At 38.1% G+C, this 15,396-nt stretch overlaps 1 protein-coding gene across 1 annotated transcript in view; it reads right to left on the bottom strand.

Moving 5' to 3' along the window:
• The window catches only part of LOC107446464 (sushi, von Willebrand factor type A, EGF and pentraxin domain-containing protein 1), an 89,656-nt gene that overhangs the window by 29,294 nt on the left and 44,966 nt on the right, over nt 1-15,396 (bottom strand). The window contains exons 16-19 of the mRNA XM_043053249.3: nt 4,800-4,961; nt 3,195-3,356; nt 2,166-2,321; nt 1,828-2,079 (exon numbers count right to left, since the gene is read on the bottom strand). Coding sequence (XP_042909183.2) covers nt 1,828-2,079; nt 2,166-2,321; nt 3,195-3,356; nt 4,800-4,961 — 732 coding nt within the window. The remainder of the gene's footprint in view (nt 1-1,827; nt 2,080-2,165; nt 2,322-3,194; nt 3,357-4,799; nt 4,962-15,396) is intronic.

Genomic DNA, 15,396 nt, shown 5'->3' on the forward strand with positions numbered 1-15,396 from the left:
ACTTCTAATTTACAATTTTTTTTGGAACCTGGATATTAATTATTTATTGAAATAGTGATTCCAGGTCAGAGGGACTTTTAGGATTAATAATTTCGCATAGATTTTCTTATAACCGTGAATACAATTAATTTTGTGTAGAATACACATTTTTTAAGATATTTTGGGCATAGATAAGTATTCCCTCAATGGACTACGTTCCTAGACACGGTTACCAGTAAAACACCAAAGTCAAGCATCACTGACTGCGCTTAGTAAACGGGTGGGTGACCACTTTGATCTGCCTGCGTAGGAACCAAAGGTACGCGGTTTTGATCCTCGTTCAACTGTACTCGACTTCAAGCGTAGGGCATCGGGTTACCAAAGCAGAGAATTTATCCCCTGTGCAGAACATTGTGACGGCATGACTTGGGATTATCCTCAGGGATGTTTCCCAGACCGTCGCCAATAGCTTATTGCCATCCGAGGTGGCTCAGGGGATAGAGCACTTGCCTACCAATGAAGTGACAAGGGTTTGAATTCCAGCGATGGCTGGTCGATGCGAATTCCACACCCTGCTCGCACCGACCACAGTGCTGACGTAAGTGGTAGACTGATCACAGTTTAGACTCCCTTGGGCATCAAGCTAACAGTTGGAGATTTTCGTGGTTTTCCTCTTCATGTAACGCAAATGCGTATTAGTTTCCCAAAAAGTCATCTTCAAAGGTAAATTTCTCCACGACAGCCCTTGTCTTTTGGGATCAGAACGGTCATACCCTTTCACCATGTAAAAGTTCATGCGTGCATTTCTGTCGGCTACACAGGCTACATTATAATCCTGTCATTCACATTAATAATACAGCTATACCCATTGCTGAGGAAACAAAAATTTTTGGGAGTAATTTTCGACAAGAAGTTGACATTTGACTCTCATATCAAGCAGTTGCGAAAACGTTGTGAGAAAACTATGAACATGTTACGTGTCACTTCAAATACGCAATAGGGTGCAGATGGTATCCCCTTACTACGGATATATCAGGCACTTATACTATCACGTATTGATTACGCTTGTTCAGTATATGGCACTGGCACTGCTTCTAATTCCTAGATGTTTCCTAAATATTTTATCGATAAATATATTTATTAATTTCATGCTTCACGTGGTGGACAAAACAGTGGATTTTACAAAAGCTTAATAATTATCTTTTTATGTTTGTACTTTCAGTTTAGTACATAGAAAGAAATCGTGTATTCTTTTTACACCATCTGGCTGAAAGTGTCTAGATTTTCGCTTCATCATGATGAGGGGATATTTCTGTTGATTGGGTTTGGTACCCTCAGTTCGTGTGGTTGAAAATATGAACTCTGAGATGTATGTCGGCATTTTAGACAATCATGTTTCCATGGCAATATTTCGGGGAAGGGCCATTTTAATCCGGTTGGTTGACTGCTCCATTCACAAGCAGAGACGGGCGCAGCCATGGTGTGACGAAATAGGAGTTTAAAAACTGAACTGGCTTTTTGAGAGTTCTGATTTAAATTCCATAGAACACCGGTGGTACGAATAAGAACGCAGATTACGTAGCCAGCCAAATCCACCATCCTCAATGCCAGAACTAACTTCAACTGGACGCTTGGAGCTCGGAAGTTAATTCATTCACTAGTTAAAAACTGATGGAAAGTTCCTCCATCTATACAGAAGGAGGATCATCATCATAAATCAGGACTCTTTGGGTTCGTATCCCAGTGTGCTCCGACACTTTTAGCCAGACAGTGTATTGGTATGATAATTAGTTTGTTTCTTATGTTGAAGAAGAAGAGTTAAAGTTTTTATACACTATTTTATCTTACCTGGCTGACAGTCATCGATGTTAATTTCACACTGTTTTCCAGAAAACCCCTCTGGGCAGGAACACTCGTATCCTCCTGGTACCACTTTGCAACTTCCATTATTTAAGCAGTGATCCTCTTCGCAATAATACTTTGTCTCTTCACAATTTCTTCCGAAGTATCCCAGACTGCAGATGCACGAATAATCATTTCCCACTGGAACACACTTGGAACCATTTGAGCAGGGGTGCTCTTCTTCGCAAACATTTATAACTAACAAGGAATAAAATACATCTTACATTTAGCACGATTAAGCTCGAATCATACATTAAAATGGTTCGTGAACGAGAAAAAATTACCTTCACAATTCCCTACAGAGCCTTTCATTCGCGTGCTAGTGCCATTGGGACAAATTGTGCAATTCTTTTGTTCACTGTGAGGTTGATAAAATCCGAAATCACACGGAATGCAAGGTTCTAATCCTGTATCTGAATAAAATCCCGGTTTGCATGAAACTAAAGGGGAAAAAAATTCATTATATCATTATTTTATGCTATTATCAATGGTATAATTAATTAAAAAAGCATGAATTTATGAGCGTTACTTAATTAAAAGTGATCCTATGTGTGATCAAGTTAAAAATATAGCAGCGATAGTAGTGCTGCTATTAAGGTTTATAAAGAAATGTATGGGAGTGAACCACAGATTGCTTATTACTGTTAAACTATTTCACGTGAAAGCATTTAAAGTGGATGTAAATTCGTTCTAAAGATAGATGCATCCAGAACAGAACAAATATCATACAACATTTAGTGAGATAAAGTTATTGCACTGTTGTTTTACTTCAGTAGAGTGCTAAACTGATGTAAGGAATCGTAACTCTTCGATTACCCAGAATCATTTCATAAACTACAGCAACGGATTAATCTGAGATCCTGGTATTTGTTTAAAGCCATAAGAAGTTGGAGGTTAAGGGAACAAATTCGAACTAAAAAATATTTTGGAATAACAAACTGGCTCGTGTAAACATGAATAAATAATTCGTAATCATTTATAATTCCCTTACGTTTAATATAAGCCAATTTCTTACTTAAATCCATTTCAAACATATGTGCAAATTAAGTTCTCCCGCCAAGTTCGTCTCCTTAATGTACTGAAGTAGTTACTAAATTCTAAAGTTGTGTATAGCCACTATATTTAAAAATATGTAGTTGTAGTTAACTACGTTTGTAACAAAGTTGTTGTAGTCGCTGTAAACTACAAAGATAATGCAGTTTTTCGAACAACTGCCCTAGATTAATGTAACTCGTGTAATTATTAATGTAAGTCAAACGTAGAAGCTAGATAAATTTAAATCGCATCGAATGAAGAAAATAAACATCACTTACTTGTACAATCCAATGAGCTGTTAGAGCCGACTTTCCATGTTTGCAGACCATGCGGGCATTTGGCGCACTCTTGACTTCTTGGTGATTCTTGAAAAGTGTTGAGAGGACATGGAAAGCAAGGCTCAAATGAGGTTTTGGAATAATATCCGGGAGGACAAGGAGCTTAACGGAGAAAAATAATTTATCGTAAGTAACTTAGATCATTTACAAGCAACGATAATGCTATTGTGAATGACAGAAACGGGTGGTTGTTGACTTCCACCGGTAAATGTTAGCAGTGACATAGTCGCTTTGGTGAAGGCCCTAAATATATACTAGGTCTAGTTCAGTACCACTGCCCGGTGTACCCTACATCAATGTTTTTTTAAGGTTAAGTGCCATTGCCCGGTCTGCATTTAACCGATACTCCGAACACTGTTGTTTCTCCTAAGCAGATCTATCCTCAGCAGACATTAATATAACGAATAAATATAATGATACCAACGAATAAATTACTATCGAATCGGAGGTAACAAATATTTCCCAAGCGACTATGTGATTGTTATTCACGGTAACTATATTTTGTATGAAACTGAATAAAGTAGGAAATTTATTTCCATTTCGTCAATTAAAATAAGGGCAATTGACCTACGGATAGCACAATTGCCCTTCTTAATTGAGCACAGGATATTTGACGACATTCATTTTTTCTACCAATCGTATTTTCGCTGCACTCTTAAAAAGCTCTTGGGTAACATTTCTGTGAGGCAGTGTTAAAAAAGTTTTGAATTGATTTTGAGAGAGCAAACATTTAAATGTGAGGTATGAAATGGCGTACAAAGCACACTTCGTAATTTTACTTAGATTCGTTTTAATTTTGAAGACAGAATCAAAAATTTGAATGAAACGGTCGTTACATATGCGTACCTACTTCATTGTTTAGGAGCCTTCTGATTGAACAGGAGAAGATTTCAGATGTTCTTCGGCAACGGGATCTTTCTGACCTGGTGTAGACTTTCCTACACCAGGATGATGAGTAACAACAACTGTTCTTGTCTAATTTTATACACTTTATATCTTATTAACCTACATATCGTTTTAATTTATTTTGTGACATTTTGTATCGTATTAACACTTTTATCTGATTTTATTCAGTTTTGAATGTTAGGTACTTTTTTTTTTAACAATTTCGTGTATTTTAATAGAATAAATTTGTACTACTACATACACCGAAGAGCCATTAGATTATGACCACCCGGCTAATAACATGTAGGACCACCTTTAGCCCTCAAAACTGATAGCACCCGCCGTGGCATTGATTCCACAAGGTGCTGATAGGTAGGGATTGTTCTATGAGGATTATAGGCCCTAATGTGCCCCATGAAAACATTGTTCCTGGGCGAGCCTATTGTTACAGATGGAGGGTGGTCATAATGTAATGGCTTTTCGGTGTATATTGCCCCTTTGATTTGTTTTAAAAACCATTTGTTTGGCGCAGCATGCACCTTGAGGCATTAAACTATACATTCAATTCAATTCATTTCCTAATACTGTACTCTCATGTATAAACTGACAAATGGTATATCTATTTAAGATAGATACTTACAGTTGAATGAAAAAGGTTACCTTTGCAATCCCTGAAAGATTTGCTTCTTGTCTGGTAGGTAGTATACCCAACTGGACACGGTAAACAATATAATAATCCCTCCTTCTCCTGGTAAGTAGAAGCTGGACAATCCATACAAGAGTCACTGATATCATCTTTATATGTACCGGCTGGACAGTTGACTAGAATAATAAATAGAATGCAGATAGTCCTTATAAAAGGTACACTGTTAAAAATGAGTACTCAAATGTCACGAAACCGTTTCCTGGCAAATGCTCCGAAGGAAAGTTTCGTCAAAATGTCGAAATAACTATCGACACTTCTTCGAGGAAACGAATGTCGTCAAAGTGTCGAAATAACTATCGACACTTCTTCGAGGAAACGAATGTCGTCAAAATTAAAGAAATATTTCGTCATTCTATTTTTTCCGAAAAAAAGAAGGAAAAAAAACTCATAAGTCTCGAATGATCATTTTATCGATAGGTGGGTCAATGTCACCCAAACAACTCAAGAAAGGCTGATAGAACAAAGAGATAAATGACACGCATGCGCGAAGTGGGATTCGAACCCGGGATCTTCATAGTATGAGGCAAACTCCTTGACCACCATACAGCTTCATCGTCAAAGTGTCAAAATAACTATCGACACTTCTTCGAGGAAACGAATGTCGTCAAAATTAAAGAAATATTTCGTCATTCTATTTTTTCCGTTCCGAAAAAAAGAAGGAAAAAAAACTCATAAGTCTCGAATGATCATTTTATCGATAGGTGGGGTCAATGTCACCCAAACAACTCAAGAAAGGCTGATAGAACAAAAGAGATAAATGACACGCATGCGCGAAGTGGGATTCGAACCCGGGATCTTCATAGTATGAGGCAAACTCCTTGACCACCATACAGCTTCATCGCAAAGTGTCAAAATAACTATCGACACTTCTTCGAGGAAACGAATGTCGTCAAAATTAAAGAAATATTTCGTCATTCTATTTTTCCGAAAAAAAGAAGGAAAAAAACTCATAAAGTCTCGAATGATCATTTTATCGATAGGTGGGTCAATGTCACCCAAACAACTCAAGAAAGGCTGATAGAACAAAGAGATAAATGACACGCATGCGCGAAGTGGGATTCGAACCCGGGATCTTCATAGTATGAGGCAAACTCCTTGACCACCATACAGCTTCATCGTCAAAGTGTCAAAATAACTATCGACACTTCTTCGAGGAAACGAATGTCGTCAAAATTAAAGAAATATTTCGTCATTCTATTTTTTCCGAAAAAAAGAAGGAAAAAAAACTCATAAGTCTCGAATGATCATTTTATCGATAGGTGGGTCAATGTCACCCAAACAACTCAAGAAAGGCTGATAGAACAAAGAGATAAATGACACGCATGCCGCGAAGTGGGATTCGAACCCGGGATCTTCATAGTATGAGGCAAACTCCTTGACCACCATACAGCTTCATCGTCAAAGTGTCAAAATAACTATCGACACTTCTTCGAGGAAACGAATGTCGTCAAAATTAAAGAAATATTTCGTCATTCTATTTTTTCCGAAAAAAGAAGGAAAAAAAACTCATAAGTCCTCGAATGATCATTTTATCGATAGGTGGGTCCAATGTCACCCAAACAACTCAAGAAAGGCTGATAGAACAAAGAGATAAATGACACGCATGCGCGAAGTGGGATTCGAACCCGGGATCTTCATAGTATGAGGCAAACTCCTTGACCACCATACAGCTTCATCGTCAAAGTGTCAAAATAACTATCGACACTTCTTCGAGGAAACGAATGTCGTTCAAAATTAAAGAATATTTCGTCATTCTATTTTTCCGAAAAAAAGAAGGAAAAAAACTCATAAGTCTCGAATGTCATTTTATCGATAGGTGGGTCAATGTCACCCAAACAACTCAAGAAAGGCTGATAGAACAAAGAGATAAATGACACGCATGCGCGAAGTGGATTCGAACCCGAGATCTTCATAGTATGAGGCAAACTCCTTGACCACCATACAGCTTCATCGTCAAAGTGTCAAAATAACTATCGACACTTCTTCGAGGAAACGAATGTCGTCAAAATTAAAGAAATATTTCGTCATTCTATTTTTTCCGAAAAAAAGAAGGAAAAAAAAACTCATAAGTCTCGAATGGATCATTTTATCGATAGGTGGGTCAATGTCACCCAAACAACTCAAGAAAGGCTGATAGAACAAAGAGATAAATGACACGCATGCGCGAAGTGGGATTCGAACCCGGGATCTTCATAGTATGAGGCAAACTCCTTGACCACCATACAGCTTCATCGTCAAAGTGTCAAAATAACTATCGACACTTCTTCGAGGAAACGAATGTCGTCAAAATTAAAGAAATATTTCGTCATTCTATTTTTTCCGAAAAAAAGAAGGAAAAAAAAACTCATAAGTCTCGAATGATCATTTTATCGATAGGTGGGTCAATGTCACCCAAACAACTCAAGAAAGGCTGATAGAACAAAGAGATAAATGACACGCATGCGCGAAGTGGGATTCGAACCCGGGATCTTCATAGTATGAGGCAAACTCCTTGACCACCATACAGCTTCATCGTCAAAGTGTCAAAATAACTATCGACACTTCTTCGAGGAAACGAATGTCGTCAAAATTAAAGAAATATTTCGTCATTCTATTTTTTCCGAAAAAAAGAAGGAAAAAAAACTCATAAGTCTCGAATGATCATTTTATCGATAGGTGGGTCAATGTCACCCAAACAACTCAAGAAAGGCTGATAGAACAAAGAGATAAATGACACGCATGCGCGAAGTGGGATTCGAACCCGGGATCTTCATAGTATGAGGCAAACTCCTTGACCACCATACAGCTTCATCGTCAAAGTGTCAAAATAACTATCGACACTTCTTCGAGGAAACGAATGTCGTCAAAATTAAAGAAATATTTCGTCATTCTATTTTTTCCGAAAAAAAGAAGGAAAAAAAACTCATAAGTCTCGAATGATCATTTTATCGATAGGTGGGTCAATGTCACCCAAACAACTCAAGAAAGGCTGATAGAACAAAGAGATAAATGACACGCATGCGCGAAGTGGGATTCGAACCCGGGATCTTCATAGTATGAGGCAAACTCCTTGACCACCATACAGCTTCATCGTCAAAGTGTCAAAATAACTATCGACACTTCTTCGAGGAAACGAATGTCGTCAAAATTAAAGAAATATTTCGTCATTCTATTTTTTCCGAAAAAAAGAAGGAAAAAAAACTCATAAGTCTCGAATGATCATTTTATCGATAGGTGGGTCAATGTCACCCAAACAACTCAAGAAAGGCTGATAGAACAAAGAGATAAATGACACGCATGCGCGAAGTGGGATTCGAACCCGGGATCTTCATAGTATGAGGCAAACTCCTTGACCACCATACAGCTTCATCGTCAAAGTGTCAAAATAACTATCGACACTTCTTCGAGGAAACGAATGTCGTCAAAATTAAAGAAATATTTCGTCATTCTATTTTTTCCGAAAAAAAGAAGGAAAAAAAACTCATAAGTCTCGAATGATCATTTTATCGATAGGTGGGTCAATGTCACCCAAACAACTCAAGAAAGGCTGATAGAACAAAGAGATAAATGACACGCATGCGCGAAGTGGGATTCGAACCCGAGATCTTCATAGTATGAGGCAAACTCCTTGACCACCATACAGCTTCATCGTCAAAGTGTCAAAATAACTATCGACACTTCTTCGAGGAAACGAATGTCGTCAAAATTAAAGAAATATTTCGTCATTCTATTTTTTCCGAAAAAAAGAAGAAAAAAAACTCATAAGTCTCGAATGATCATTTTATCGATAGGTGGGTCAATGTCACCCAAACAACTCAAGAAAGGCTGATAGAACAAAGAGATAAATGACACGCATGCGCGAAGTGGGATTCGAACCCGGGATCTTCATAGTATGAGGCAAACTCCTTGACCACCATACAGCTTCATCGTCAAAGTGTCAAAATAACTATCGACACTTCTTCGAGGAAACGAATGTCGTCAAAATTAAAGAAATATTTCGTCATTCTATTTTTTCCGAAAAAAAGAAGGAAAAAAAACTCATAAGTCTCGAATGATCATTTTATCGATAGGTGGGTCAATGTCACCCAAACAACTCAAGAAAGGCTGATAGAACAAAGAGATAAATGACACGCATGCGCGAAGTGGGATTCGAACCCGGGATCTTCATAGTATGAGGCAAACTCCTTGACCACCATACAGCTTCATCGTCAAAGTGTCAAAATAACTATCGACACTTCTTCGAGGAAACGAATGTCGTCACAAATTAAAGAAATATTTCGTCATTCTATTTTTTCCGAAAAAAAGAAGGAAAAAAAACTCATAAGTCTCGAATGATCATTTTATCGATAGGTGGGTCAATGTCACCCAAACAACTCAAGAAAGGCTGATAGAACAAAGAGATAAATGACACGCATGCGCGAAGTGGGATTCGAACCCGGGATCTTCATAGTATGAGGCAAACTCCTTGACCACCATACAGCTTCATCGTCAAAGTGTCAAAATAACTATCGACACTTCTTCGAGGAAACGAATGTCGTCAAAATTAAAGAAATATTTCGTCATTCTATTTTTTCCGAAAAAAAGAAGGAAAAAAAACTCATAAGTCTCGAATGATCATTTTATCGATAGGTGGGTCAATGTCACCCAAACAACTCAAGAAAGGCTGATAGAACAAAGAGATAAATGACACGCATGCGCGAAGTGGGATTCGAACCCGGGATCTTCATAGTATGAGGCAAACTCCTTGACCACCATACAGCTTCATCGTCAAAGTGTCAAAATAACTATCGACACTTCTTCGAGGAAACGAATGTCGTCAAAATTAAAGAAATATTTCGTCATTCTATTTTTTCCGAAAAAAGAAGGAAAAAAAAACTCATAAGTCTCGAATGATCATTTTATCGATAGGTGGGTCAATGTCACCCAAACAACTCAAGAAAGGCTGATAGAACAAAGAGATAAATGACACGCATGCGCGAAGTGGGATTCGAACCCGGGATCTTCATAGTATGAGGCAAACTCCTTGACCACCATACAGCTTCATCGTCAAAGTGTCAAAATAACTATCGACACTTCTTCGAGGAAACGAATGTCGTCAAAATTAAAGAAATATTTCGTCATTCTATTTTTTCCGAAAAAAAGAAGGAAAAAAAACTCATAAGTCTCGAATGATCATTTTATCGATAGGTGGGTCAATGTCACCCAAACAACTCAAGAAAGGCTGATTAGATACAAAGAGATAAATGACACGCATGCGCGAAGTGGGATTCGAACCGGGATCTTCATAGTATGAGGCAAACTCCTTGACCACCATACAGCTTCATCGTCAAAGTGTCAAAATAACTATCGACACTTCTTCGAGGAAACGAATGTCGTCAAAATTAAAGAAATATTTCGTCATTCTATTTTTTCCGAAAAAAAGAAGGAAAAAAAACTCATAAGTCTCGAATGATCATTTTATCGATAGGTGGGTCAATGTCACCCAAACAACTCAAGAAAGGCTGATAGAACAAAGAGATAAATGACACGCATGCGCGAAGTGGGATTCGAACCCGGGATCTTCATAGTATGAGGCAAACTCCTTGACCACCATACAGCTTCATCGTCAAAGTGTCAAAATAACTATCGACACTTCTTCGAGGAAACGAATGTCGTCAAAATTAAAGAAATATTTCGTCATTCTATTTTTTCCGAAAAAAGAAGGAAAAAAAACTCATAAGTCTCGAATGATCATTTTATCGATAGGTGGGTCAATGTCACCCAAACAACTCAAGAAAGGCTGATAGAACAAAGAGATAAATGACACGCATGCGCGAAGTGGGATTCGAACCCGGGATCTTCATAGTATGAGGCAAACTCCTTGACCACCATACAGCTTCATCGTCAAAGTGTCAAAATAACTATCGACACTTCTTCGAGGAAACGAATGTCGTCAAAATTAAAGAAATATTTCGTCATTCTATTTTTTCCGAAAAAAAGAAGGAAAAAAACTCATAAGTCTCGAATGATCATTTTATCGATAGGTGGGTCAATGTCACCCAAACAACTCAAGAAAGGCTGATAGAACAAAGAGATAAATGACACGCATGCGCGAAGTGGGATTCGAACCCGGGATCTTCATAGTATGAGGCAAACTCCTTGACCACCATACAGCTTCATCGTCAAAGTGTCAAAATAACTATCGACACTTCTTCGAGGGAAACGAATGTCGTCAAAATTAAAGAAATATTTCGTCATTCTATTTTTCCGAAAAAAAGAAGGAAAAAAAACTCATAAGTCTCGAATGATCATTTTATCGATAGGTGGGTCAACGTCACCCAAACAACTCAAGAAAGGCTGATAGAACAAAGAGATAAATGACACGCATGCGCGAAGTGGGATTCGAACCCGGGATCTTCATAGTATGAGGCAAACTCCTTGACCACCATACAGCTTCATCGTCAAAGTGTCAAAATAACTATCGACACTTCTTCGAGAAACGAATGTCGTCAAAATTAAAGAAATATTTCGTCATTCTATTTTTCCGAAAAAAAGAAGGAAAAAAAACTCATAAGTCTCGAATGATCATTTTATCGATAGGTGGGTCAATGTCACCCAAACAACTCAAGAAAGGCTGATAGAACAAGAGATAAATGACACGCATGCGCGAAGTGGGGATTCGAACCCGGGATCTTCATAGTATGAGGCAAACTCCTTGACCACCATACAGCTTCATCGTCAAAGTGTCAAAATAACTATCGACACTTCTTCGAGGAACGAATGTCGTCAAAATTAAAGAAATATTTCGTCATTCTATTTTTTCCGGAAAAAAGAAGGAAAAAAAAACTCATAAGTCTCGAATGATCATTTTATCGATAGGTGGGTCAATGTCACCCAAACAACTCAAGAAAGGCTGATAGAACAAAGAGATAAATGACACGCATGCGCGAAGTGGGATTCGAACCGGGATCTTCATAGTATGAGGCAAACTCCTTGACCACCATACAGCTTCATCGTCAAAGTGTCAAAATAACTATCGACACTTCTTCGAGGAAACGAATGTCGTCAAATTAATAAGAAATATTTCGTCATTCTATTTTTTCCGAAAAAAAGAAGGAAAAAAAACTCATAAGTCTCGAATGATCATTTTATCGATAGGTGGGTCAATGTCACCCAAACAACTCAAGAAAGGCTGATAGAACAAAGAGATAAATGACACGCATGCGCGAAGTGGGATTCGAACCCGGGATCTTCATAGTATGAGGCAAACTCCTTGACCACCATACAGCTTCATCGTCAAAGTGTCAAAATAACTATCGACACTTCTTCGAGGAAACGAATGTCGTCAAAATTAAAGAAATATTTCGTCATTCTATTTTTTCCGAAAAAAGAAGGAAAAAAACTCATAAGTCTCGAATGATCATTTTATCGATAGGTGGGTCAATGTCACCCAAACAACTCAAGAAAGGCTGATAGAACAAAGAGATAAATGACACGCATGCGCGAAGTGGGATTCGAACCCGGGATCTTCATAGTATGAGGCAAACTCCTTGACCACCATACAGCTTCATCGTCAAAGTGTCAAAATAACTATCGACACTTCTTCGAGGAACGAATGTCGTCAAAATTAAAGAAATATTTCGTCATTCTATTTTTTCCGAAAAAAAGAAGGAAAAAAAACTCATAAGTCTCGAATGATCATTTTATCGATAGGTGGGTCAATGTCACCCAAACAACTCAAGAAAGGCTGATAGAACAAAGAGATAAATGACACGCATGCGCGAAGTGGGATTCGAACCCGGGATCTTCATAGTATGAGGCAAACTCCTTGACCACCATACAGCTTCATCGTCAAAGTGTCAAAATAACTATCGACACTTCTTCGAGGAAACGAATGTCGTCAAAATAAAGAAATATTTCGTCATTCTATTTTTTCCGAAAAAAAGAAGGAAAAAAAACTCATAAGTCTCGAATGATCATTTTATCGATAGGTGGGTCAATGTCACCCAAACAACTCAAGAAAGGCTGATAGAACAAAGAGATAAATGACACGCATGCGCGAAGTGGGATTCGAACCCGGGATCTTCATAGTATGAGGCAAACTCCTTGACCACCATACAGCTTCATCGTCAAAGTGTCAAAATAACTATCGACACTTCTTCGAGGAAACGAATGTCGTCAAAATTAAAGAAATATTTCGTCATTCTATTTTTCCGAAAAAAAGAGGAAAAAAAACTCATAAGTCTCGAATGATCATTTTATCGATAGGTGGGTCAATGTCACCCAAACAACTCAAGAAAGGCTGATAGAACAAAGAGATAAATGACACGCATGCGCGAAGTGGGATTCGAACCGCGGATCTTCATAGTATGAGGCAAACTCCTTGACCACCATACAGCTTCATCGTCAAAGTGTCAAAATAACTATCGACACTTCTTCGAGGAAACGAATGTCGTCAAAATTAAAGAAATATTTCGTCATTCTATTTTTTCCGAAAAAAAGAAGGAAAAAAAACTCATAAGTCTCGAATGATCATTTTATCGATAGGTGGGTCAATGTCACCCAAACAACTCAAGAAAGGCTGATAGAACAAAGAGATAAATGACACGCATGCGCGAAGTGGGATTCGAACCCGGATCTTCATAGTATGAGGCAAACTCCTTGACCACCATACAGCTTCATCGTCAAAGTGTCAAAATAACTATCGACACTTCTTCGAGGAAACGAATGTCGTCAAAATTAAAGAAATATTTCGTCATTCTATTTTTTCCGAAAAAAGAAGGAAAAAAAACTCATAAGTCTCGAATGATCATTTTATCGATAGGTGGGTCAATGTCACCCAAACAACTCAAGAAAGGCTGATAGAACAAAGAGATAAATGACACGCATGCGCGAAGTGGGATTCGAACCCGGGATCTTCATAGTATGAGGCAAACTCCTTGACCACCATACAGCTTCATCGTCAAAGTGTCAAAATAACTATCGACACTTCTTCGAGGAAACGAATGTCGTCAAAATTAAAGAAATATTTCGTCATTCTATTTTTCCGAAAAAAAGAAGGAAAAAAAACTCATAAGTCTCGAATGATCATTTTATCGATAGGTGGGTCAACGTCACCCAAACAACTCAAGAAGGCTGATAGAACAAAGGAGATAAATGACACGCATGCGCGAAGTGGGATTCGAACCCGGGATCTTCATAGTATGAGGCAAACTCCTTGACCACCATACAGCTTCATCGTCAAAGTGTCAAAATAACTATCGACACTTCTTCGAGGAAACGAATGTCGTCAAAATTAAAGAAATATTTCGTCATTCTATTTTTTCCGAAAAAAAGAAGGAAAAAAAACTCATAAGTCTCGAATGATCATTTTATCGATAGGTGGGTCAATGTCACCCAAACAACTCAAGAAAGGCTGATAGAACAAAGAGATAATGACACGCATGCGCGAAGTGGGATTCGAACCCGGATCTTCATAGTATGAGGCAAACTCCTTGACCACCATACAGCTTCATCGTCCAAAGTGTCAAAATAACTATCGACACTTCTTCGAGGAAACGAATGTCGTCAAAATTAAAGAAATATTTCGTCATTCTATTTTTTCCGAAAAAAAGAAGGAAAAAAAACTCATAAGTCTCGAATGATCATTTTATCGATAGGTGGGTCAATGTCACCCAAACAACTCAAGAAAGGCTGATAGAACAAAGAGATAAATGACACGCATGCGCGAAGTGGGATTCGAACCCGGGATCTTCATAGTATGAGGCAAACTCCTTGACCACCATACAGCTTCATCGTCAAAGTGTCAAAATAACTATCGACACTTCTTCGAGGAAACGAATGTCGTCAAAATTAAAGAAATATTTCGTCATTCTATTTTTTCCGAAAAAAAGAAGGAAAAAAAACTCATAAGTCTCGAATGATCATTTTATCGATAGGTGGGTCAATGTCACCCAAACAACTCAAGAAAGGCTGATAGAACAAAGAGATAAATGACACGCATGCGCGAAGTGGGATTCGAACCCGGGATCTTCATAGTATGAGGCAAACTCCTTGACCACCATACAGCTTCATCGTCAAAGTGTCAAAATAACTATCGACACTTCTTCGAGGAAACGAATGTCGTCAAAATTAAAGAAATATTTCGTCATTCTATTTTTTCCGAAAAAAAGAAGGAAAAAAAACTCATAAGTCTCGAATGATCATTTTATCGATAGGTGGGTCAATGTCACCCAAACAACTCAAGAAAGGCTGATAGAACAAAGAGATAAATGACACGCATGCGCGAAGTGGGATTCGAACCCGGGATCTTCATAGTATGAGGCAAACTCCTTGACCACCATACAGCTTCATCGTCAAAGTGTCAAAATAACTATCGACACTTCTTCGAGGAAACGAATGTCGTCAAAATTAAAGAAATATTTCGTCATTCTATTTTTTCCGAAAAAAAGAAGGAAAAAAAACTCATAAGTCTCGAATGATCATTTTATCGATAGGTGGGTCAATGTCACCCAAACAACTCAAGAAAGGCTGATAGAACAAAGAGATAAATGACACGCATGCGCGAAGTGGGATTCGAACCCGGGATCTTCA

This window comes from Parasteatoda tepidariorum, chromosome 6, assembly GCF_982258835.1.
Source record: "Parasteatoda tepidariorum strain Cologne lab strain chromosome 6, Ptep-v5.0, whole genome shotgun sequence".
NCBI lineage: Eukaryota > Metazoa > Arthropoda > Arachnida > Araneae > Theridiidae > Parasteatoda > Parasteatoda tepidariorum.